This window comes from Cetorhinus maximus, chromosome 15 (genome assembly GCF_964194155.1).
Source record: "Cetorhinus maximus chromosome 15, sCetMax3.hap1.1, whole genome shotgun sequence".
Lineage (NCBI taxonomy): Eukaryota > Metazoa > Chordata > Chondrichthyes > Lamniformes > Cetorhinidae > Cetorhinus > Cetorhinus maximus.
The window spans coordinates 17,739,657-17,763,448 of NC_135893.1; the positions used below are offsets into that span (position 1 = coordinate 17,739,657).

Here is a 23,792-nt window from a genome sequence, read left to right on the forward strand (position 1 = left end):
GTGGGAGCTGGACCTGTAGAGCTTTGGAATGGTCGGGTCTGGAGGTAACAACGGTAAAGATACCACTTGAAAACTAGGTGTCCCCTCCTGCCTGTGCTGACATCATCTCCTTTAATGTTCACTAATGCTGATTTTTGAAACAGTTAATGGTTTCTAACTCTTGGCCTGTTGAAAGGTTTCTCATGTCGGGGCATGCTGTTTAAAGTCAAGGTTTGTGTTTTGTTTTACAGCTGTTCTATAATTAGAAACAGTCACCAGTCAAGGAAGAAAGCACAACAGGTTCAAACCATTACTGTGACTCCATTCAGCAGATCTTAAATCACTTTTACCTAAAGCAACAAGACCTTTTATTTGGTTCCTAAATAATCAGACATGCCAAGCTCCTTTCTACATTTCCTCGGACACCTATTCCAAAATTAAAAACCAGCTCACAATAAGAACAGCAGAAACATGCCCTCACCGGGCAGCACAGAGCTGAAAAGATTTGGCTTCCACCCCTGGTTATCTGGACAGTATATAGTGTTACCTGCCCTTGATCACTACTCACAGACCTCCTGCTGCGGAATGCCCCTGTACAGACATCAAGGGAGATTAGAAACAAGATGGTACATGATGCACCCCCTGGTTAAGCAGCCCCTTGACACTTGCTGTCTGGATGTGTACAGGGAAATTATCTAAAGAGCCAAAGTGAGGGTCAGCACCTTCAGGAGAGGAGGAGGAGGAGGGAGGAGGAGGAGGGTGGGGTTGGTGGGTGGGGGGAAGGCAAGTAGAAGAAACAGTGTAAAAGAAAAGCTGGCTGGAACATCTGGACTCGATTCTTCCAGAAGGACACTGGCAGGTTGCTGCCAGTGACACACTCACATGTCAATTAGCAGTTGAGCCAATCTGAGGGGACACAATTAAATTGAGTGACTGACTCGAGTAGCTAGCTGCATTGATACATTGACTGCATCAGCACCGAGGACTAATGGAATTGGATGTTAAATGGAGTGCTGCTGTCGAGCTGAGAGGAGCAGTCATATATCAATCCAGTTTCCCTCACACAGCCAGGCTGTATCAATTCCACTTGCAAGTATCCTGAATATCGGTATCACTGCAAATATCAAGAGGGTCTGGAGCTTTAAATAACGCCTCTTGTAGATGGCTCAGTGGCTAACGCTCAGAGACATGTGCCATCCTCAATTAGTGGATCAATCGATACCCATCCCTCACCTTGTGGTCAAACTCGCTGTCCCAGCACCAGGATGGTGAACGGTGAGATCTCACTGAGCAGACCCGGCTACATAGAAGGACTGGGGTGTGGGGCAGAGGGTTAGGGCTGGACCCACACCAATAACTGTAAACCTCACCGCCACCGGCCCCCAGCCTCACCGCCACCGGCCCCCAGCCTCACCGCCACCGGCCCCCAGCCTCACCGCCACCGGCCCCCAGCCTCACCGCCACCGGCCCCCAGCCTCACCGCCACCGGCCCCCAGCCTCACCGCCACCGGCCCCCAGCCTCACCGCCACCGGCCCCCAGCCTCACCGCCACCGGCCCCCAGCCTCACCGCCACCGGCCCCCAGCCTCACTGCCCACAGCCTCCTCCTGTGAATGAATAGCTAAGTCAGAATTCACATCCAAGGATACATGGTAAGGAGGGGGTACTGGAGGGTGAACTCTCTGCTCGCAATTGGAGCTCAGGGTTAGGATGGCTGTCCATCCATTTGGCTCAGAGGATACTCCCTCCCCTTAAGAATCAGAAAGGTGTGGCTTCAAGCCCCATGTCAGAACCACACACACACCCACACCCCCACACACACACACACACACACACGGCAGTACTGAGAGGGTGCTGTGCTGCCAGAGGTACCTTCTTTCACTGTCAGCCCAAAGCCCTAGAATGGGTTTCAAACCCACAACCTTCTCACTCAAGGTGCGAATGTGATCAGCTTAGCCAAGGCAGCACATTCGCACTGACAGAAATCTCTTGGATCAGACGTAGAATTACATCTGGTCTACAACCCAGGAAACAGGCCACTTGGCACAACCCAAGTTCTGGTCGCCATGTCATATAAAGGACATAGAGACAGTGGGGAGGGTGTAGATTCACAGGGTGACACCAGGAAGGTGCGGGAATAAATATCAAGAAAGGATCAACAGGCCGGGTCTCTTTTCTCTTGAAAAAAGACAGCTGAGGGGTGACCTTATAGGAGAAATTTATAATTATGAAAGATTTAGATAGAGTGGATAGAGAGAGAATGTTTCCCCTTGTGGGGAAGAACATCACTAGAGGCCATCGATATAGAATAGTCACCAAGAAATCCAATGGGGAATTCAGAAGAAACATCTTCAACCAAAGAGTGGTGAGAATGCGGAACTCACTAACACGGGGAGTGGTTGAAGTGAATAGTATCGATGCATTTAAGGGGAAACTGGTCATGAATATGAGGGAGAAGGGAACAGAGTGTTATGGTGATATGGGAAAGAGGGCTCGGGTGGAGCATGAACACTGGCATGGACTGGTTGGGCTGAATGGCCTGTTTCTGTGCCATATACCCTGTGTAATACATATCTCAGTGTTCATACTCCACACAAACCTCTTGTCATCTTGCCCCAACAGACCCCTTCTCTCTCACGCATGCATCAAGCCCTCTCCTAAACGCATCAACGCTCTCTGCTCCCGCTGCTCCAAGCGGCAGCGAGTTCCATATTCGCACAGCTCACCGTGTAATGGAATATCGCGTAAATTCCCATTTCATCTGTTAGTAACTATCTTATACTCGGGTCCCCTCCTTCCAGACTCCCCCGCAAATGGAAACACGTCAGCAGTTTTGGCCCTTTCCCCAATTACCAAGCTGGAAAGGTTGAGTACACAGTCAGCAGTGGCAGGCTGTGAACTGTAGGAGGGGGAAAGAGCTTGGGACCCAGCCAGGGGTGGCTTTAATGGGCAGACTCGCTGGCTATTAAAATTAAAAATCAAAAGCAGCTTTCTGTTGGAGCTGGAATTAATCTGGCTAATCGGTTCTGGGGATAAACAGAAGAAAACCATTTCTTCAGATCAAGTTAAAAACATTCCCAGTGAAAACAAACATGGGTGTGTGGAGAAAATGGCACCTGGGGCGGTCATGGGGGTGGGTACGTGTGTACAGATACATAGCTTAATACAATAAGGTGGGATACATCAGACTGCCCCCTATATAAACAGCTACCAGTGCAGGCTGAGACACTCCTACACAACCTGCCAATAAACCAGCCACTGCTTATGGGACCCTCTTGTGCAGCAAGTGTCTTTATAAAACACTAGTCCATCTCCCAAGGCTTGTCAGGATTGAAAAGCCTCTAGGTGATGCGGGTAGAGGGTAGGGGGTAGTTGAATCAGTGCAAAGAGATGTAATTCAGCTGAGTCCTACATTGTCCTTATTTCCACATAATACGAAACAGGATGAACTTTTAGTTCGAACAATAACCATTGTGCCGTACCCTATCCCTCAGTTTATTATGCTCCAAATTCTGTGTAATGCTGTGTAATCCGGCTTCTAACCCACAATCAAGGGAACTGCGCGCACTTTAACCCCGAGCAGCACAAACTCACAGCAAGATGCCGTGTCTCCGAGACTCGATTCCCTGCTGACACTGTGCGTATAGGGTTACAGTGCAGTCCCCACCATTTACACCAAGAACACGTAGGGCAGGCTGATCACACTCACACTGACACACCCACTGTAGGTGGCGGGGGGGCTGCACTAACAGGTAGGTAATTAGCCATAGACCACAAAGGACCATAAATATCTCTCTTCATTAGAAAGATACAGACAATTGGTTATGTATAGTTTGCAGGGTTCCACTCCATAAGCACGGGACAAGACAAGGAGGGAGGCCTCCATGGACTACCACAGCTGGTGCTGGGATTGAACCCGCAGTATTGGCATCATTCTGCATCACACACTAGCCTTCTAGCCAACTGAGCTAGCCTGCTAAGCGGACCACCCCTGAGTTTTAATAACTTCTTTCACAGACAATCAGGCAGGCCCATCAAAAGAGTTAAAATTGTCTCTCTTAACTCACTCAGCCCAGCCAGAAGTTAGTATCGGGGGCCTGGGCAGAAAGAGTAGCTGAGGAGTTTTACACAATAGTCACTGCTAAGCTCTCAAGGGGAACAACTCCACCCCACCCCCACCTGCAAAACAAGCCGGAGCTTCATCCATAATTTAGAAGAAACAGAAATCACTGATCTAAAGTTTCATCTGAACAGTGTCTCAGCGCACAGAAGGCTTCTGCCTATGGCAGAGAGCCCATTTCACAATTAAACACATCAGCCTGCCCAATCTGACAGCTGCAAATACCACTCTGCCTCAGTTCCCCTGCCCAGCTCCAAACTGTCTGGTTCAGGCCTAAACAATTAGCACGGATTTATCTGGACAGGGATTCCCTCCTTCGCCAACTCTCCGAGAGAGGAGGATCAGGGAACAGGTTTCCCTCCAGTCAGTTTGGCACCGGTTAACACAAGAGGGGATTTGAGCCAAAGCTGGACAGACAGCGTCAGGTTGTCTATCCAGCCACTGGCCTGTTGATTAGCAGAGTTAATGATTTAATTCTGTAAGAACAAGTCACTACATCAGAGGTTGCTCATCCTGGTTTTATGGGGATGCTGGGGATGGTTTGCGATTGAAGGAGACAAGTTTTAATCAGTTACCACCCTAAGGTAAGCAGCCAAAAGAACAGCAAGCTCTCACCACATTCCATCCACTTGTTGCCATGATAGTCGGGTTACAAAAGTGCGGGAGAGAGAGAAAATAAAACAACAAAAGCACCCCAAACTTCAACAGGCCCAGGCCCCAGGGCAGCCAGTGAGTGCCCGGGCCCAGGGCAGAGACACCAGGCCCAGGGCAGAGAGACCAGGGTGCCTCCTCGATAACTGTTCAGTAAACCCTGTTGAAGTGGCCACATATGGGCTATGGAGCAGGATGGGACAGGCAGCCAGACGCCAGTGTGCCAGGCTGGTTGAGTGGCCTGCAGCTGGACCTGGGCTCAAACATCAACACTGAGTACTCGGGGGCAAGGATTTTGACACTAAATGGAACCCTTTCCCAAAAAAAGTCAGCAACTTCAGAACGAGGTGCACATTAAATTCACACTAAAAGGGAGGGGGAAATAAACAGTAAACTGCTCCACCAGGACAGACACCAGCTTTTTAAAAACTAACACGTTGGAGTTGAAGTACACGACCAGTGGGACTGCGCTGAAGTGTAGCCTCGCTGTGCTTTCTGCAAACGCTCCCCACAGTCTGAAGACAAAGCCTACCTTATCCTGCTCCTCTCGTTGCAGGCTCTCCGCCGCACGCTTCTCAATCTCCTCTTGGACAACTTTGGCATATTGAGAATCAAGCTCCTCACTAGACATGGAGACAATGTGGTTAGTTCAAGAAAGAGAAGACTTACATTTACATAGAACCTTTCACACACTCAGGATGTCCCAAAGTGCTTTACAGCCAATGAAATACTTGAAGTCTGGTTACTGTTGTGAGGGAGGAAATGTGACAGCCAATTTACACAGAGCAAGACCTCACCAACAACCTGATAACAACCAGAAAAACTCCCTTGCTCTTCTTGAAAATAGTGTCGCGGGATCTTTAACTTCCACCTGAGGGGGCAGATGGATTGTCTTTCACATGTCATCCGAAAGACAGCACCCCCTACAATGCAGCACACCCTCGGTACTGCACTGGGAATATCAGCCTGGATAATGGGCTCAGGTCAGTGGGGTGGGGCCTGGAATACTGACTTTCTGACCTAGGGGTGAGTGTACTACACTGCTGCAGTCCCACACAAAAAGAGCCTGGTTAAATTAACAAGGAGATGGGGAGAAAAGACGGAGCTGTGGCAGAAGGTGTTTTTGGGGGAGGTTTGGCAGAACAAGCTGCCAGGAGTTTTGATTTTGACAGTTCAGATGGTGACGGGAGGAGGAAGTGTGGGAAAAGACAGAAGATTTGGAGTTTGGGAGGAACAAGAGGAAAAGCGAGTGGAGGAGCAACATTGATAGCGTTAACGCAGGGTCACACTGAACACTACGTTCAGATGGTATGAAAACTAGATGCAGGGAACATCCTTATACCTTGCACCAAGTGACAGGGGTTTGAGTGTATTGAAGCAGGAGCTGGAAGTGCTTCAGGGCAGGAAGAACAGTCCACACCCAGTTTCACTGCTCGTGTGTCTGACGTGTGTCAACTTATCACCAATTTAAACTGCTGCCTGGTTGAGACAAGCTTTAACCAGTGCTGCCTACACACTCCTCGTAGAGACAAGCTCCAGTTATTAAAGGCCAGAGGACTTAAGAATTTGACAAACAGCAGGTCTGAGGGAGCAATCCCCTGAGGAGGAGGGGGCTGAACCAGGGCAACGGAGCAAAGTGGAGGTTCGGGCTGTGTGGAGGGGGTGGGCTGGGTGAGAGGAAGGTTAATGGTAAGGGTAGGGGGCAGGTCTGGGAGGGAGGTGGTAGACGAATGAGGGAGCTCTCTGCCAGCTATAAAACTGAAATTTGTATAAAACAGCAAATAAAATTCAGGTGACAATTTGCTTTAAATAAAAATATATAAAATGATTTAACGATGTCAGTATTCAGAACAGAAAGTTCTCCCTTTGATGAGCTGCCTCTTTAACTGACTCACTGGGCTCAGTTCCCAGTCTTGACCCATATGGCCCTCCCTTGGTTCCTGGACAATGCTGCTAACTACGGAACAATAAACTATATTGTGTGCGGCACCCACTGGAACAGAGATCCTACCCCTCCCCCAGGACCTGCTCAGTCTCTTGGGCTTGCCCTGTCTGCCAGCAGTGGACTTCCATCTCATCGCACCTTGCCTGGGCTGGACTCCTGGTCACCAGCAATGTCCAGCACTGACCGGTTGTGCCTCTCTGGTGGAACACCCGACACCCGACAGCCACTTCCCCCGGCCCAGGACACTCACCTGCACTCGTCCAGTGATTGGCTGGTGACTGTGAGCGCAGAGCACCTCCTCCTCAGGTTCAGCCCCCCCACCCCCACCCCCCTCAGGTTCAGACCCCCCCCCACTCAGGTTCAGCCCCCCCCACCACCCCCTCCTCAGGTTCAGACCCCCCTCCTCCGGCATACGTACATCTGTTGCTGGTGTTCCCGGCTGTAGTGTTTGGCCTCCAGTTCCTCCTCGTCCTGCAGCTTCTTGGCCACACACACATCCTGACGGACAAGTTTGTTCTTCTCGATGTTTGAGGCATAATGCTGTTCAACTGGGGAACACCAAGGTCATGGTTTAACAGCAACACAGAACTCACTCCATTTTATAAATAGCAACTTGGTTTAACTTTTACCAGGGAGCACCAAACCAGAACCCCAGGAAACTGCGTTTCTCTCTGCTCTCAGATCCCGACTCTCACTGGGATACAGGTTCCAGGGGCATCTCGCCATGTCCGAGCTCTGCCAGTGATACTGGGCATCCCACTGTAGCAGCTGTTACAGCTTTCACCTCCTGCCCTCAGTCCTGCATCTCCCTCACCCCCAATTAAATGTGCTGGTTTAACTAATCTGTCTGTGGCTACACATTATCCCTCCGTTCCTATCCCTACATCCCAGCTCTCTTCCCCCTGCTCGAGCCTCAGAGCTAATCCACCTGTCAACTCTGCTCTCCACCCCCCTACAAAAAAGGTACCAGCTTTGGGCTGCCTTCTGGAACTCTCCCCTGACCTCTGCCCTCCTGCCCTGACCCTCTGATCCCCCACCATCATCCCCCACCTCAAACACCCTCCACCCCAATAATTCCCTCAATTTTCACCCCGTTTCCAATCCCCCCCACTCCTCCCCCTCACCTTTGAAACATTTTTAGCTCCTTTTAGAGTTCTAGGCTTCATGCAGGAGGGCAGCGAGGAGCAGGAGCCTCTGCCAATTCTGTGCCCTGTCCTAGCCCCAGGGCACCAAGTGCAGTGTGAAGCTCGCACTCCCTCCGACTGGGGTGGGAGCCCCGATTTGCAAAGGTTGGGAGTCCTCACCAACTGTCTCAGTGTCTCAGCTCGACCCTACGCTGACATCACATCCTCCTGAAGGGGCTTGACAAGGAGCAAAACGGATGTGAACAATTTGTCCGCCTGTCTGCGTGCTGAACCCAGGAGACACTCAGAGCCACAGGTGTTGCAGCCCCTGGAGCTGTTTCTACTCACTCTCTTGTTCCTGAAGGTTGTGTGCCAACGCCCCATCCTCCAAGACAGCAAACCCACGGCACACTACAGCAGAAAAGGAGAAAGGAAAGGCTCAGGTAAGGCGAGACATCATTGCTAAACGTACCCGTCAAACAGGCGCCAATATCAGACTCTCAAAGCCACAGTCCCAATCGAGCTCTTGCTCAAGAGGCGCCCCCCAGAACTCTACAACACCCTGAGCCTCCACACCGTCTGCCTTCTGTGCAGCTTAAAAAGTGAATGTCTTCGGTTTTAAAAAGGCAACATTCCCCCAGAACTGTGATTAGTCTCCAAGTTGGTGATAACTTCCCCAGAGTACAGCAGCTTTGATTTAATGAAAATGTCACAAGCTGCTTCACAGGAGCAATTATCAAACAAAAACATGACTCCAAACTTCATAGATACTAGGACAGCTGAACTGGAGCTCGGTTGAGGAGGTAGCTTTTTATGGAGCACCTTACAGGAGGAGAGCTGTAGGGAGCTGCAGCTCCAGAGCTTAGGCCCAGACAGCTGAAATCACAGCCACAAATATCAGCACTTTCCCCACAGGGTGTAATTAAATCATTAAGAAAGTCACCGGTGAGTTACACATTGTGGAATGAAAGGGCTGGGCCAGGATAAACACTGTTCCAGCTTCGGGTGAATTCAGTCGGTAGACTCCCATCAGACCCACAGGGCTGTGTGTTCAAGCCCACTCAAGAACCCGAATACATAAAATCGAGGCTGACACGCCAGCGGAGTACCGAGGGAGTGCTGCACTACTGGAGGTGCCGCCTTCCGGATGAGACATTAACCCAAGGCCCTGTCTGCTCGATCAGGTGGACATCGAGGGTTTCCGTGGCCTAGAATCGAAGGAAGGCAGGGGGGGTTCACCCCAGTTCCCTGGCCAATACTTATCCTTCAACCTACATCACAGAAACAGGTTATCTGATCATGTATCATCTTGCTGCTAGTGGGAGCTTCCTGTGCACAACTTGACTGCCACTTTGACCTACATTACAACAATTTCAAAAAGCCACAGAAGGGCCGAATGGCCTTGTGTTCTGTAAAATGCTGTGACTCTAAACTCTTAGCATCGGGGTTCCTGGGTATAAACGTTCCCATATTTGGCATTAGTACAGTTACATAATACAGGACTCCCATCATTAACAGCAGACACACTGATTTATTGTGAATGATGTCACCAAAAAATCTAACTGTTTAACCCTTACACAAGGCTTGACTGAAACTTCTATTTTTAGTCAGGTCCAGACTTTGAGAAAAGCTGTTCACAGCCATCAGATAACTTGGTTTGTGACAATATATAAACATACACTCCCCGGAGCAGCAGCAGAAATAAAGAGCATTTCCTCCCCTTCCTTGCCCGACACGGAGAGTTTTCTGATAAAGTCTCTGCTCTGCTGCAGCCGCTCAGTCCCAATAGCTTCACTCGGGGAGGTGCAAGTGGGAGCTGAAGTGATAATGCTCTGTTAGCCAGCTCCTCCTGGTGAAGCTGAGTGATAAGCCAGCGGAGCTATGGGTTAGGAACACTGAAATTATTCCCCTTCCAGTACCATCCCCTAGGGTACATTTTCATGGGCACTGTCTGCCATCAGGTGCTCCAAGCACCCTGTCCAGAGTGACAGCACGTGTCAGCAGGGTTAATCCACCATGTGCAGCATCGCAAACGACCCCAGTCCTGACCCTTCAGCCAAGTTCAGAGCAGCTGGATAGGGGTCGCTGGACAGTGATGAGGAGTGGGAACCCTGCTTGATCCATCCTCCCCTGGGACAGCGGCAGCACTCCCTGCTCCCAGCCCCACATGTGCCCCAGCTGAGCAAGCAAACCTGGGACCCGGGCACAGACCCACTACACAATGGCAAAAGTCACAATATAGGTGAGCAGAGGCTTGGCTGAGTGGAGAAGGCAGCACTCTCTAACGGAGTTAGAGACATAGAAAATAGCAGGAATAGGCCATTCAGCCCTTCGAGCCTGTCCCACCATTCAATATGATCATGGCTGATCCTCTATCTCAACGCTGTACTCCCGCTCTCTCCGCGTACCTCTTAACATCTTTAGAGTCCAGAAATCTATTTTCTTCTTAAATATATTCAGTGACTTGGCCTCCAGAGTCTTCCATGGTAGAGAATTCCACAGGTTCATCACCCTCTGAGTGAAGAAGTTTCTCCTCATCTCAGTCCTAAATGGTTAACCCCGCATCCTGAGACTGTGACCCCTTGTTCTAGATCCCCACCCTGCATCCAGTCAGTCCAGCCCTGTCAGAATTTTATATGTTTCAATGAGATCTCCTCTCATTCTTCTAAACTCCAGTGAATCCAGGCCTAGACACCCCAATCTCTCCTCATACAACAATCCTGCCATCCCAGGAATCAGTCTGGTGATCCTTCGCTGCACTCCCTCTATAGCAAGTATATCCTTTCTTGGGTAAGGAGACCAAAGCTGCACACAATACTCCTGTTGTGGTCTCACCAAGACCCTGTATAGCTGCGGTAAGACATCCTTGCTCCTGTACTCAAGTCCTTTCGCAATGAAGGCCAACATACCATTTGCTTTCTTAACTGCTTGCTGCACCTGCATGCTTGCTTTCAGTGATTGGTATACAAGGACACCCAGGTCCCTTTGTACATCAACATTTCCCAATCTACTATTTAAACAATACTCTGCCATTCTGTTTTTCCAACCAAAGTGGATAACTTCACGCTTATCCACATTATACTGCATCTGCCATGTATTTGCCACTCACAACCTGTCTAAATTGCCTTGAAGCCTCTTAACACCCTCTTCTTTGTTCACATTCCCACCAAGTTTCGTGTCATCAGCAAACTTGGAAATATTACATTTGGTTCCCTCATCCAAATCATTGATATTGTGAATTGTTGGGGCCCCAAGCACTGATCCCTGCAGTAACCCACTAGTCACTGCCTACCATTCCGAAAAAGACCCATTTATTCCTACTCTGTTTCCTGTCTGCTAAACAATTCTCAACCCATACCGGTATATTGCCCCCAATCCCATGTGCTTTAATTTTACACACTAACCTCTTATGTGGGACTTTATCAAAAGCTTTCTGAAAATCCAAATACACCACATCCACTGGTTCTCCCTTATCTATTCTGCTAGTTACATCCTCAAAGAACTCCAGTAGATTTGTCAATCATAATTTCCCTTTCATAAATCCATGTTGACTTTGCCTAATCCCGTTGATATTTTCTAAGTGTCCTGTTATCACATCTTTTATAATAGACTCTAGCTTTTTCCTTATTACTGAGGTTAGGCTAACCGGTCTGTAAGTTGCTTTTTTTCCCCCCATCCCTCCTTTTTTAAATACTGGGGTTACATTGTCCACCCTCCAATCTGCCGGGACTGTTCCAGAATCTATAGAATTTTGGAAGATGACAACCAACACATCCACAATTTCCATGACCACCTCCTTCAGTACCCTGGGATGTAGATTATCAGGTCCTGGGGATTTATCGGCTTTCAGTCCCATTAATTTCTCCAGCACCATTGTTTTAGTAATACTAATTTCCTTCAATTCCCCCTTCTCACTAGACCCGTGGTTCTCTAGTATTTCTGAGAAATTATTTGCGTCTTCCTCCATGAAGAGAGAACTAAAGTAGTTGTTTAATTGCTCTGCCATTTCCTCGTTTTCTATTATAAATTCTCCCGTTTCAGACTGTAAGGGACCCACACTTGTCTTCACTAATCTTTTTCTTTTCACATACTTATAGAAGCTTTTACAGTCCACTTTTATGTTTCTTGCAAGTTTACTCTCATACTCTATTTTTCCCGTCTTAATCAATCTCTTGGTCCTCCTTTGCTGAATCCTAAACTGCTCCCAATCCTCAGACTTACTTCTTTTTCCAGCAACTTTATATGACTCCCCTGTGGATCTAATATTATCCTTAATTTCTTTTGTAAGCTATGGTTGGGCCGCTTTTCCCATTGTGATTTTGCGCCAGAAAGGAATGTATAACTGTTGCAATGCATACATTCATTCCTTAAATATTAGCCATTGTCTATCCACCGTCATACCTTTTAATGGAGTTCCCCAATCTATCTTAGCCAACTCACACTTCATACCTTCGTAGTTTCCTTTAAGATTTAGGGCCCTAGTTTCAGATCAGACTATTTCACTTTCCATCCTAGTGAAGAATTCTATCATGTTATGGTCAATGTTCCCTAAAGAACCCTGCACAACAAGATTATTAATTAAACCCTTCTCATTGCACAATACCAAATCTAGGATAGCCTGTTCCCTAGTTGGTTCCTCGACATACTGGTCTAAAAAACCATCTCGTATACACTCCAGGAATTCATCCACCACAGTATTATTGTTAATTTGGTTTGCCCAATCTATATGTAGATTAAAGTCACCCATGATTACTGTAGCACCCTTGTTACATACATCTCTAAATTTCCTGTTTAATGCTGTCCCCAACCTTATCACTGCTGTTTGGAGGCCTATAGACAACTCCCACTAATGTTTTCCACCCCATGTTACTTCCCAGCTCCACCCAGACTGATTCTACATCTAGATCTTTCTGAGCCAATATCCTCTCACTATTGCACTAATTTCATCCTTGACTAACACCACCACCACCCCACCTCCTTTTCCTTTTTTGTTCTGTTGAAGAGTCATATGGACTCGAAACGTTAACTGTGTTCCTCTCCGCAGATGCTGTCAGACCTGCTGAGTTTTTCCAGGTACTTTTTGTTTTTGTTTTGGATTTCCAGCATCCGCAGTTTTTTGCTTTTATCCTTCTCGCCTGTCCATCCTAAATATCGAATACCCTCGGATATTCAGTTCCCTACCTTGGTCACCATGCAGCCTCTGTAATCATATTACACCTGTTTACACCTATTTGTGTTGTTAATGCGTCTGCCTTATTGTGAATGCTCTGTGCATTCAGATACAGTGCCTTTAGACTTGTCTTTTTACACATCATTTTTTATACTATGGCCCTATTTGCTGCTAGCCCTCGTTTCCTCTACCTTCCACTTTTGCTTTCTACTTCTCGGTCTTTCATTCCTAACTGTGTTTCCCTCTCCTGTGTCTCCCTGTTCAGGTTCCCACCCCCCCTGCCAGTCTAGTTTAAATCCTCCCCCACAGTGCTACCAAACACCCCTTGTGAGGATATTGGTCCCGGTCCTGCTGGGGTGCAACCCGTCCAGCTTGTACAGATCCCATCTTCCCCAGAATCGGTCCCAATGCCTCAGGAATCTAATTCCTTTGTCCCTACACTAGTTGGCAGTTTTAAAGCTGGCACCTGAGGGCTGGATTTTTGCTACAGGTGAGTAGCCGGAGTCAGAGAATTTCCTGACTCGCTGCACCCACCTCGGTTAAAAAGTGCCCCAAAACGCACGATCTTTCCCCTCTGGGGTTGGGGATGGTGGGTATAGGATGGAGCTGGGCCCACTGACACCAGAAGCAGAGCGTAAGTGGCAAAGCGGGCAGGCAAGTTTTCTTTATTCATTCACGGGATGTGGGTGTCGCTGTCTGGGCCCGCATTTATTGGTCATCCCTAGTTGCCTAGTTGGTGGTGAGCTGCCTTCTTGAACCGCTGCAGTCCATGTGGTGTAGGTACACCCACAGTGCTGTTAGGGAGGGAGTTCCAGGATTTTGACTCAGCGACACTGAAGGAATGGCTGATATATTTCCAAGTCAGGATGGTGAGTGACTTGGAGGGGAACTTCCAGGTGGTGGTGTTCCCATCTATCTGCTGCCCTTGTCCTTCTAGGTGGTATTGGGTGTGGGTTTGGAAGGTGCTGTCTAAGGAGCCTTGGTGAATTCCTGCACTGCATCTTGTAGATGGTACACACTGCTGCTACTGTGCGTCGGTGGTGGAGGGAGTGAATGTTTGTGGATGTGATGCCAATCAAGCAGACCGCTTTGTCCTGGATGGTGTCCAGCTTCTTCAGTGTTGTAGGAGCTGCGCTCATCCAGGCAAGTGGGGAGTATTCCATCACATTCCTGACTTGTGCCTTGTAGATAGTGGACAGGCTTTGGGGAGTCAGGAGGCGAGTTACTCATCGCAGGATTCCTAGCCTCTGACCTGCTCTTGTAGCTACAGTATTTATATGGCTAGTCCAGTTCAGTTTCTGGTTATACAGACCTTATCACCTTTCAAGGGAGTGTTTATATCTACTCTATCATTGAGACTCCCACAGTGTGGATTAAGCCCTCGCAAACGCCAAAATGGGGTCTGCCTGAATTCAGCACAAAGTTCAAAACAGCCCTGCTGTGTTCTGGTTTGCCTCCTGTGTGACCCACACCCCGCCCCCTTCCCCCTACCGGCAAAAACTGGGCGTCAGGAAGGGGAACGGGATTTCTGCATCCGGCTTCTGGCCGCCATTTTTAAAGGTCCACAGAGTCTTCCTGGCCCTGTGAAAATCTGACCCTGAGCTGGTTTTCCCTTTCCCCGTGTACCAATAACACCTTAACCACTAAAACGTGAAAGTAAAGGATTTACTTTTAAAAGAGCAAAATGTTAGGTCAGAAGATAAGTTACAGAGCAATTGTGCATGTCAGGGAGGGTGTTGTGGGTATGAGGGGTGGGCGGTATTAATTTTATTTCTTGCCTTAGAAGGAGAAGTCTAGTTAAGTTTTGCCCTAAGGTGGGTATGTGCCTCACCTCTCCCACATGTTTGGCACCATTAAAAAACGCGGGAGGGCAGTGGGCTGCGTAAAGCTGTTGAGGATTAACTCGGCGTAAGTTTAACAGGGAGCAGAACCATCCAAGGCTCAGCTCCCTCTCGTTTTGTTTCCGATCTCACTTCACCAATAACCTGTGTGTTAATGGAGACAGCAGCAGGCTTGGTCTCTGTTCCCCACCCAGCTCAGACACCACTGAGGCCCCACTAAAACACACCAACCACTGCCTCAGCCGGGGTGCGATAGCTCAGCGCAGATCAGAGGCTGAACCCGGGACCCTCTCCGCACCTCTTTTACCCTTTGCCGGGCTTGTAGAACCCAGAGGTCCCGGCAGCTGAGGCCTGACAGCCTTTCAGTGTGGCTGTGGTAAGTTAAGAGCTCCTTTCAGCTGTAATTGTCTAGGCATCAAACAGCTGGCAACCGATGTGACAGCAGCAAACATGGTGAGCAATGCTCAGCCAAACCATCCTCGAGGCCCCATCGCTCAGCAGGTTCAAACAATAAATACCCCAGAAGGAACCCGCAATCCTAGCAGAGATTCCCAGTGCAGCGCTGAGGGAGTGCTGCACTGTCGGACATGCCGTCTGTTCGGGTGGGATGTTGAACTGAGGCCCTGTCAGCCTCCTCAGGTGGATGTAAAACAGCAGGGGGAACAGTCCAATATTCAGCACTCCTCAAACATTATCTGATCATTATCACAGCGCCGTCTGTGGGATCTTGCTGTGCGCAAACAGACTGCTGCTCCTTCCTCGTTACAACAGTGACCACACTTCAAAAGTAAACTCCGCTGGCTGCAAAGTGCTTGGGACGTCTGGAAGTTGTGAAAGGCGCTATAAAAATGCAAGTCTTTTCTCAGTTTCGCTGACACGCACATGGCCTGGGATTGATCCCCCATTGGGCGTTGAGCCCACCAACCCTTGCAGCTGCCCCCCACAGCCCCCCAACCCCCACCGTGACAGCTCACCATGCGGAGAGTGGGGTATCAACCCGAGGCCTCGGCTGGAGGGGGGTCAACTGAACAGTTCAAAACAGAGATTGAGAGATTTTTGTTAGGCAAAGGGTTTTATAGGGGAACGAGTCAGACAGATGGAGCCATCATCTAACTGGATGGTGGAACAGGCTTGAGAGGCTGAATGGCCTCCTCTTGATCCTGTGGTGTCAAAAGCTCAGTGACGCATTGTCTTAATCCACTGAGGACTGAGGTCATTAGCAAATCACCGGCAACACATTTCAAGATAGCTGTAAGATAAACCAGGAGGAAATTCCTTGTGAGGCTGCCTACGCCCTTGGCAACTGCCAAACAAGAGGCAGCCGCTGCGAGCGCGAGGCTAAAGGTCATTACTTTAAGAAAACTACTTCTGTCATTCGGACAAGTGGGATTGTATAGCACGGAGCCCCACACACCCTCCTCCCCCACCCCCCAACCCCCCCCGCCCTCCAACCATCCCACAGGTCAAGGAAACAGCTGGGGGGATTGTACAAGTTACCACGGAGATGTCAAGAGCTTCTCCGACAATGGAATCCTGGCTCCAAGCCCAGGAAATTGTGCACGTGAGGCCGGAGCGGCTTCTGAGACACAGGCACAGTGGAGGCCTCGCAGGAATGAAAGGCCCAGGGTTTTCCCCACAGTCTGTTGGCTGCACCAAGGGCAGCGTTCAGGTCTAAATGGTGGGGTGGAGGTGGGGGGGCACGGGGAACTTCCTTTCCACCCACGATCAAAGTGAGTAGGCCGGGTTCCTGATCGCTGACCAATGATGGGAATTGGGAGTGGCCCCCGGGGTGAGGGGCGAGCCGAGCCAGGCTGCGATGGTCACACATCAACACTGGGCCGCGGAGAACCAGGGGAGGCCCCAGCAAAAGGAACAGTGTGGGGGCTGGGGGGCTGCGGGGACATGGTGGAGCCAGGAATAGGGCAGTTGGGAGAAAGAGGAATGTTGTTAATGGTTTTATATACCAGCTGAGCAATCGGAGGAAGTTTAACTGCAGGAGTGAGGGGCGGATCAGCTCGAGACGGGAGGTCATGTGAGGAAACTGTGAGGAAAATGTTGAACCAAAGATGGAAGAGAGGAGCGGACACGGTGTGCGGGGGAGGGGGGAGGGGACACGGTGTGCGGGGGAGGGGGGAGGGGACACGGTGTGTGCGGGGGAGGGGGGAGGGGACACGGTGTGTGCGGGGGAGGGGGGAGGGGACACGGTGTGTGCGGGGGAGGGGGGAGGGGACACGGTGTGTGCGGGGGAGGGGGGAGGGGACACGGTGTGTGCGGGGGAGGGGGGAGGGGACACGGTGTGCGGGGGAGGGGGGAGGGGACACGGTGTGCGGGGGAGGGGGGAGGGGACACGGTGTGCGGGGGAGGGGGGAGGGGACACGGTGTGCGGGGGAGTGGGGAGCGGACACGGTGTGTGCGGGGGAGGGGGAGGGGACACGGTGTGTGCGGGGGAGGGGGGAGGGGACACGGTGTGTGCGGGGGAGGGGGGAGGGGACACGGTGTGTGCGGGGGAGCGGACACGGTGTGTGCGGGGGAGCGGACACGGTGTGTGCGGGGGAGCGGACACGGTGTGTGCGGGGGAGCGGACACGGTGTGTGCGGGGGAGCGGACACGGTGTGTGCGGGGGAGCGGACACGGTGTGTGCGGGGGAGCGGACACGGTGTGTGCGGGGGAGCGGACACGGTGTGTGCGGGGGAGCGGACACGGTGTGTGCGGGGGAGCGGACACGGTGTGTGCGGGGGAGCGGACACGGTGTGTGCGGGGGAGCGGACACGGTGTGTGCGGGGGAGCGGACACGGTGTGTGCGGGGGAGCGGACACGGTGTGTGCGGGGGAGCGGACACGGTGTGTGCGGGGGAGCGGACACGGTGTGTGCGGGGGAGCGGACACGGTGTGTGCGGGGGAGCGGACACGGTGTGTGCGGGGGAGCGGACACGGTGTGTGCGGGGGAGCGGACACGGTGTGTGCGGGGGAGCGGACACGGTGTGTGCGGGGGAGCGGACACGGTGTGTGCGGGGGAGCGGACACGGTGTGTGCGGGGGAGCGGACACGGTGTGTGCGGGGGAGCGGACACGGTGTGTGCGGGGGAGCGGACACGGTGTGTGCGGGGGAGCGGACACGGTGTGTGCGGGGGAGCGGACACGGTGTGTGCGGGGGAGCGGACACGGTGTGTGCGGGGGAGCGGACACGGTGTGTGCGGGGGAGCGGACACGGTGTGTGCGGGGGAGCGGACACGGTGTGTGCGGGGGAGCGGACACGGTGTGTGCGGGGGAGCGGACACGGTGTGTGCGGGGGAGCGGACACGGTGTGTGCGGGGGAGCGGACACGGTGTGTGCGGGGGAGCGGACACGGTGTGTGCGGGGGAGCGGACACGGTGTGTGCGGGGGAGCGGACACGGTGTGTGCGGGGGAGCGGACACGGTGTGTGCGGGGGAGCGGACACGGTGTGTGCGGGGGAGCGGACACGGTGTGTGCGGGGGAGCGGACACGGTGTGTGCGGGGGAGCGGACACGGTGTGTGCGGGGGAGCGGACACGGTGTGTGCGGGGGAGCGGACACGGTGTGTGCGGGGGAGCGGACACGGTGTGTGCGGGGGAGCGGACACGGTGTGTGCGGGGGAGCGGACACGGTGTGTGCGGGGGAGCGGACACGGTGTGTGCGGGGGAGCGGACACGGTGTGTGCGGGGGAGCGGACACGGTGTGTGCGGGGGAGCGGACACGGTGTGTGCGGGGGAGCGGACACGGTGTGTGCGGGGGAGCGGACACGGTGTGTGCGGGGGAGCGGACACGGTGTGTGCGGGGGAGCGGACACGGTGTGTGCGGGGGAGCGGACACGGTGTGTGCGGGGGAGCGGACACGGTGTGTGCGGGGGAGCGGACACGGTGTGTGCGGGGGAGGGGGGAGCGGACACGGTGTGTGCGGGGGAGGGGGGAGCGGACACGGTGTGTGCGGGGGAGGGGGGAGCGGACACGGTGTGTGCGGGGGAGGGGGGAGCGGACACGGTGTGTGCGGGGGAGAGGGGAGCGGACACGGTGTGTGCGGGGGAGGGGGGAGCGGACACGGTGTGTGCGGGGGAGGGGGGAGCGGACACGGTGTGTGCGGGGGAGGGGGGAGTGGACACAGTGTGGGGGAGGGGGGAGGGGGGGAGTGGACACAGTGTGCGGGGGAGGGGGGAGCGGACATGGTGTGTGTGGGGGAGGGGGGAGCGGACACGGTGTGTGCGGGGGAGGGGGTGGTAAGGGACAGTGGAAGAGAAGTGGAGGGGGGGTGGGGAAGGTGCCGATGCTGGGGTGTGTGGGGCAGACTCGGTGGTTGGGGGTGGGGGCTGAGGGAAGAAAAAGCCCCATTGCAATATTTGAACTGTTCTCCCCCAGCAGATTACTGCCCGTCACTGAAAATACATTTCAGACAACCACAATGTCAAAATTACTTTCTCCAGGAACGCAGCAGTGCAATAATTGCCGCGTGTAAACCGTACGGTACATCCACATCGGAAAAGATGGGTAAAGAACAGAGGGAAATAAAGGCACCCAGCCAGATGGAGAGATTCAGGAGTTGGTGATCTCTGCCAAGGGAAATGGGGTGGATGGAAAGTTTGGAAATCGGTCAGTTTTTATAGGTATGAGTGAGGACAGAGGGAGCTGGTGGCTGGGTGCAGATTTAACTACATTTTTAAACAGGGTAGTGGAAGAAACAGGTTTTATTTAAAAGAATATAAATTTGCAATTCTGTACACATCCAGCAAGCAGGCAAAGGGCCCAGAATATCTAGAGCTAACTGATCTCAGCTACAGTGGACGTTTCAGCAGCTGGATTTTCACATCTTCATTTAGTGTCCCTGCTGGAAAGATCAGGGACGAACATGGTGGTTCTTGGCTGTCAGGCACAGAACTGGTTTTTATAGAACGAGTCAGCATCTTCAGGGAGCAAAGAAATGTAGGATAGACCTTCAAAACTAGAGTAATATGTGCACAGCAGCCTCTAGCTCTGCTCCTGCCACCTTCTGCTCTACCGCCCCCAGCAGGAACTACCCTACCCACACCCCAGTCTGCATGCCCCACAACCCAGCACCTTCTGTTCCAACATCCTCTAGCATTCCTTGCTCTGCCCTCCCACCCCAACACCTCCAGTTCCCATTGCCAACTCCCCAGCACCCACAGAAGCTCCTGCTCCATCCTCCCATCAGCACCCCTCACCCTGCCCTTTTCATAGGGTCTCCACCCCTCCAGCACCCTCCCCCCCGCCCCAATCAGACTCTTGGTCAGCCTCAGTAGCTCCCACTCGATTCTTCCCCCACCCCCAGCACCTCCCGTTCCAATGACCCTGTAACCCCACCACCACCTCCCACTCTGACACCACCCACTCCCTCCAGCACTCAAAACATCCATTTATTATAGCAGTCAATGTTGTTTAATGCACAGACATTGTAGGCAACTTTGCTAAACTACCCTGTACTTTGAATAATTCCTCACATAATCTGGAGTCCCACGGTGAACTGAAAGGAACTGTGCTGTGTATTTAGCCAGTCAGTTCTAGCTTCTCTCTTTGGGCAACATGTACAGGCTCAGAGTGGGACACACTGGAAAAGGTCCAATAACTTTGGTCAAGAGGAAGAGGAGATGATGTCCTGGGACAGGGGGGCTGGGGCATAAGGGTTAAGAATTGTCCAAGGAACCTGGGATAATGTAGCCCTGACTGCAGGGGTGAAAGCCTCATTTCCCTGATGGTTATTGGACGCTAAGGAAAATGAGATTTAGACAGTTATCGACCTGGTCCCTGCTGAGTGAGAGCACACGGCTGCAAACTATTTATAATGGAGCAGTAAGTTAGCAATCCCAGTCAGAAAGATGTGGTTACGGTGTGTAGAGGTTCTGCTACTGGACTAGTGATCAAGAGAATACAAGTCCAATTCCCACCACGACAGGTTGAGAATTTGAATTCTGATTAAAAACTGGACAGGTTCACTCATGGGAAGGGAGCCGCCCGTCCTTACCTTGTCTGGGCCAACGTGACCCCAGACCCACATCAATGTAGTTGACACTTAACTGCCCTCTGAAGTGGCCTAGCCAGTCACTCAGCAGTATCAAACCACTTCAAACAACAAAAAAAGCCCCACCACTTCCTCCTTAAAAAAGGCTGATGGGGATGGAGAATAAATGCTGGCCTTGCGAGCAACATCCACATCCTGAGAGTGAAGTGCAAGATTGTCACGATGGACAGTCCATGGTCTACCTCACTGGTCCAAAGGGCTTAAGCCTCAGCGTGTATTTGATCTGGGAGGAATCGATGTTTGGAAGCCTGGAATTTGAATCCTGTGCTGTTGGTTGGGGAGTTTCAAATCAAACCATTCTCAGTGCCCTCAAATGACCAGATGTCTGCATGGCCTGTCCCATCATCACCACACAAAAGGGAACAGTAAGTGGGAGAATCCCGGACACAATTAAATGCAAATGCATTTAGGGAGACAAATAATGAAAAAGGACTTGTTGACCAATCACAGGATCTGAAGCTAGAGAGAGAATGGATTTGGCCCTTGCCAACTCGTTCATCCAGAGAATTCCAGTGCCCACTCACCCAATTGCAGGACTCACTTAAAAAGTACTCCACCCCCTACCGTTCATTCACTGAATCGATCACTCGGGAAACAAAAGCTTTGACAGGAGTCTTTTACCACAGGTTGACCCCCAGGCCCCTGCTCAGTGTTCTCGGTTTACCTCTTCCATCATGTTTACCATCTCAAATAGGCTGCTGCCTTTCAAGGTTGAACAGCCCAAGCTTGATGCTTTTTTCTTAAAACTCCATGACTTGGGGAGCGGACCTGGACACAGTGCTTAAGGTACAAGAGGCCAGAGCACTGTACAGTTCAAATGCAGCGTCCAGACAATGTGAAACTGTCAGTAACAGACTGAGTCAAGTACTAGACAATCCAATTATACATCAAAGCAGGTTATTAATGTTGCTGCATAAACCTCACTGGTGAGGTCAAATGCAATATCGCATACAATTTTGGACAACCTTCATCAAAAGGAGATGCACTTGAAAGAGCTCAAAGAGTAGTGACCAGTAGTATTCTAGTACTTATGTATTGACATTAATGAGGTAGATTTAACGTTTAAAACATCCCAAGGCACTTCAGAGATGAAAGCAACAGGATACCAAACAACAGTGGGAGAAGAGTTTAGGGGCGATGATTGAAGGCAATGTCAAAGCAGGGTTTGAGAAGGATTTTGGAAAAATGTGGAGTAACTAGGGGCTTTGGGATAGTTCAAACCCCGTGGTGTCTCATCCTCATTTTCAAATCCCGCTATGGACTCGTCCCTCCCCGTCTCTGTAACCTCCTCCAGTCCTACAATCCTCGAGAACTCTGCACTCCTCCAATTGTGACCTCGAGCACCCCTGATTACGCTTCAGCTACCTGGGCCCCAGGCTATTGAATTCCCTCTCTAAAGCTTCCCATCTCCCTCCCTGTCCCCTTTTAAGACTCTCCTTGAGAACCACCATTTTGACCAAGTTTTTGGTCACTTGCCCCAAATTCCCCCTATATGGTTTGGTGTTGAATTTTGTTTGACGGCCCTCGGGAATATTTACTATGTTAAAGGAGTTATAAAAATGCAAGTTGTTGTTGTTTTTGGTGGAAAGGGGGTGGTGTTGGGTTCATGTCTCTAGGACAAAACTGTCCCCAATTTGACAATGTGACAGAGAGCGCCGAGGAGGACTGTTAGGAAATGGAACAATATGACAATAGTGAGGTACAATGTACGTGTCCGAGGTTGAGGCAGTATTGGGGAAGCTTTACTTTGCCTCTGAAGGGCTTTGGGATATCCTGCAGTTCTGACAGGTGCTGTAGAGATATGAACCTACCTTTCTCTATCTAACCTCAGCTGGAATACTTTATGTTCAAACTAGCTAACCGAAATGGGAATCACCCCATCAAAATGACCAACCCACACAGCGAGCCCAAAATTCTTATACACACACACACCATGCACACAGCAGACAGCTGGTAGATGTCTGGTTTGCAGCAGAATTGAGAATTATAGTGATAATGTACAAACACCCCACAAACTCCCACCTAATCTTCAGACTTCCTTTTGCGTCTTCTTTGGAAGACTTTAAGAATGCATCTCAGCCTAAAGAAAACGGTCAAAGTGACACTGCCGAGGTATCTTTCAGCTGTGAAACGAACAGACGGGAGCAGTCCCTCCCTCTGCAAACAGCAACAACCCTCCCTCCCCAGCCCCATCTGATATAGAGATACTCTGGGAACAGATCCCCGAGCAGGGAATGTCAAGAGTGAGCGCAGCAACTCATTCAGATGTTAATGCCTCACAGATGGGGCTATAGACAGAGCTACAAATGGTCCCTGTAAAATGGAGGTGGGGGCAGACTTGTGACAGCAGCGGGTTTAACATTAACGGGAAAACTTATTAATAAAATTCCAATGAGTAAACTCTAACTCAAGTGAAACAGAGAACCGTGGGCATGAGGGGTTTCCCCAATTTTACACTGTATTCACTGCCGTTTTTAAAAAGTGGACTGTCCCCAGCTTTAGGGCTCCAGGGAATCACCAGTTACTTAAACATCTCCCTTTCTCTCCCAACACTTCTTGTTAATCCTGCATCCCGAGGCAGCCCCAAGCTGAAAATTTAGAGCCTCGTATACACATATTAAATCAATGGGTCCGAGGAGGGTTACAGCTGAGGCTAAAAAATCAAAGGGGGGATACAGATGGAAGAGCAATTTAGACCATGGTGTTTATCAAGAGCACAAGCAAAGAAGTTAGTGTCAACCTTTACAAATCACTAGTTAGTCCTCAGCTGCAGTATTGTGTCCAATTCTGGAGAGCACATTTCCGGAAAGATGTCAGGGCCTTAGAGAGGGCGCAGAGGAGACTTACTAGAAATGGTGAAAGCCAAATACTGCAGATGCTGGAAACCTGAATCAAAAACAGAAAATGCTGGAAAAGCTCAG

General features: G+C 51.1%; 1 protein-coding gene across 2 annotated transcripts in view; it reads right to left on the reverse strand.

The window, feature by feature from the left end:
• Positions 1 to 23,792, reverse strand: part of LOC144690433 (uncharacterized) — a 53,419-nt gene that overhangs the window by 15,411 nt on the left and 14,216 nt on the right. For both annotated transcript variants that reach the window (XM_078557938.1, XM_078557937.1), the window contains exons 3-5: positions 8,167 to 8,229; positions 7,113 to 7,242; positions 5,282 to 5,372 (exon numbers count right to left, since the gene is read on the reverse strand). In XM_078557938.1, coding sequence (XP_078414064.1) covers positions 5,282 to 5,372; positions 7,113 to 7,242; positions 8,167 to 8,229 — 284 coding nt within the window. The remainder of the gene's footprint in view (positions 1 to 5,281; positions 5,373 to 7,112; positions 7,243 to 8,166; positions 8,230 to 23,792) is intronic.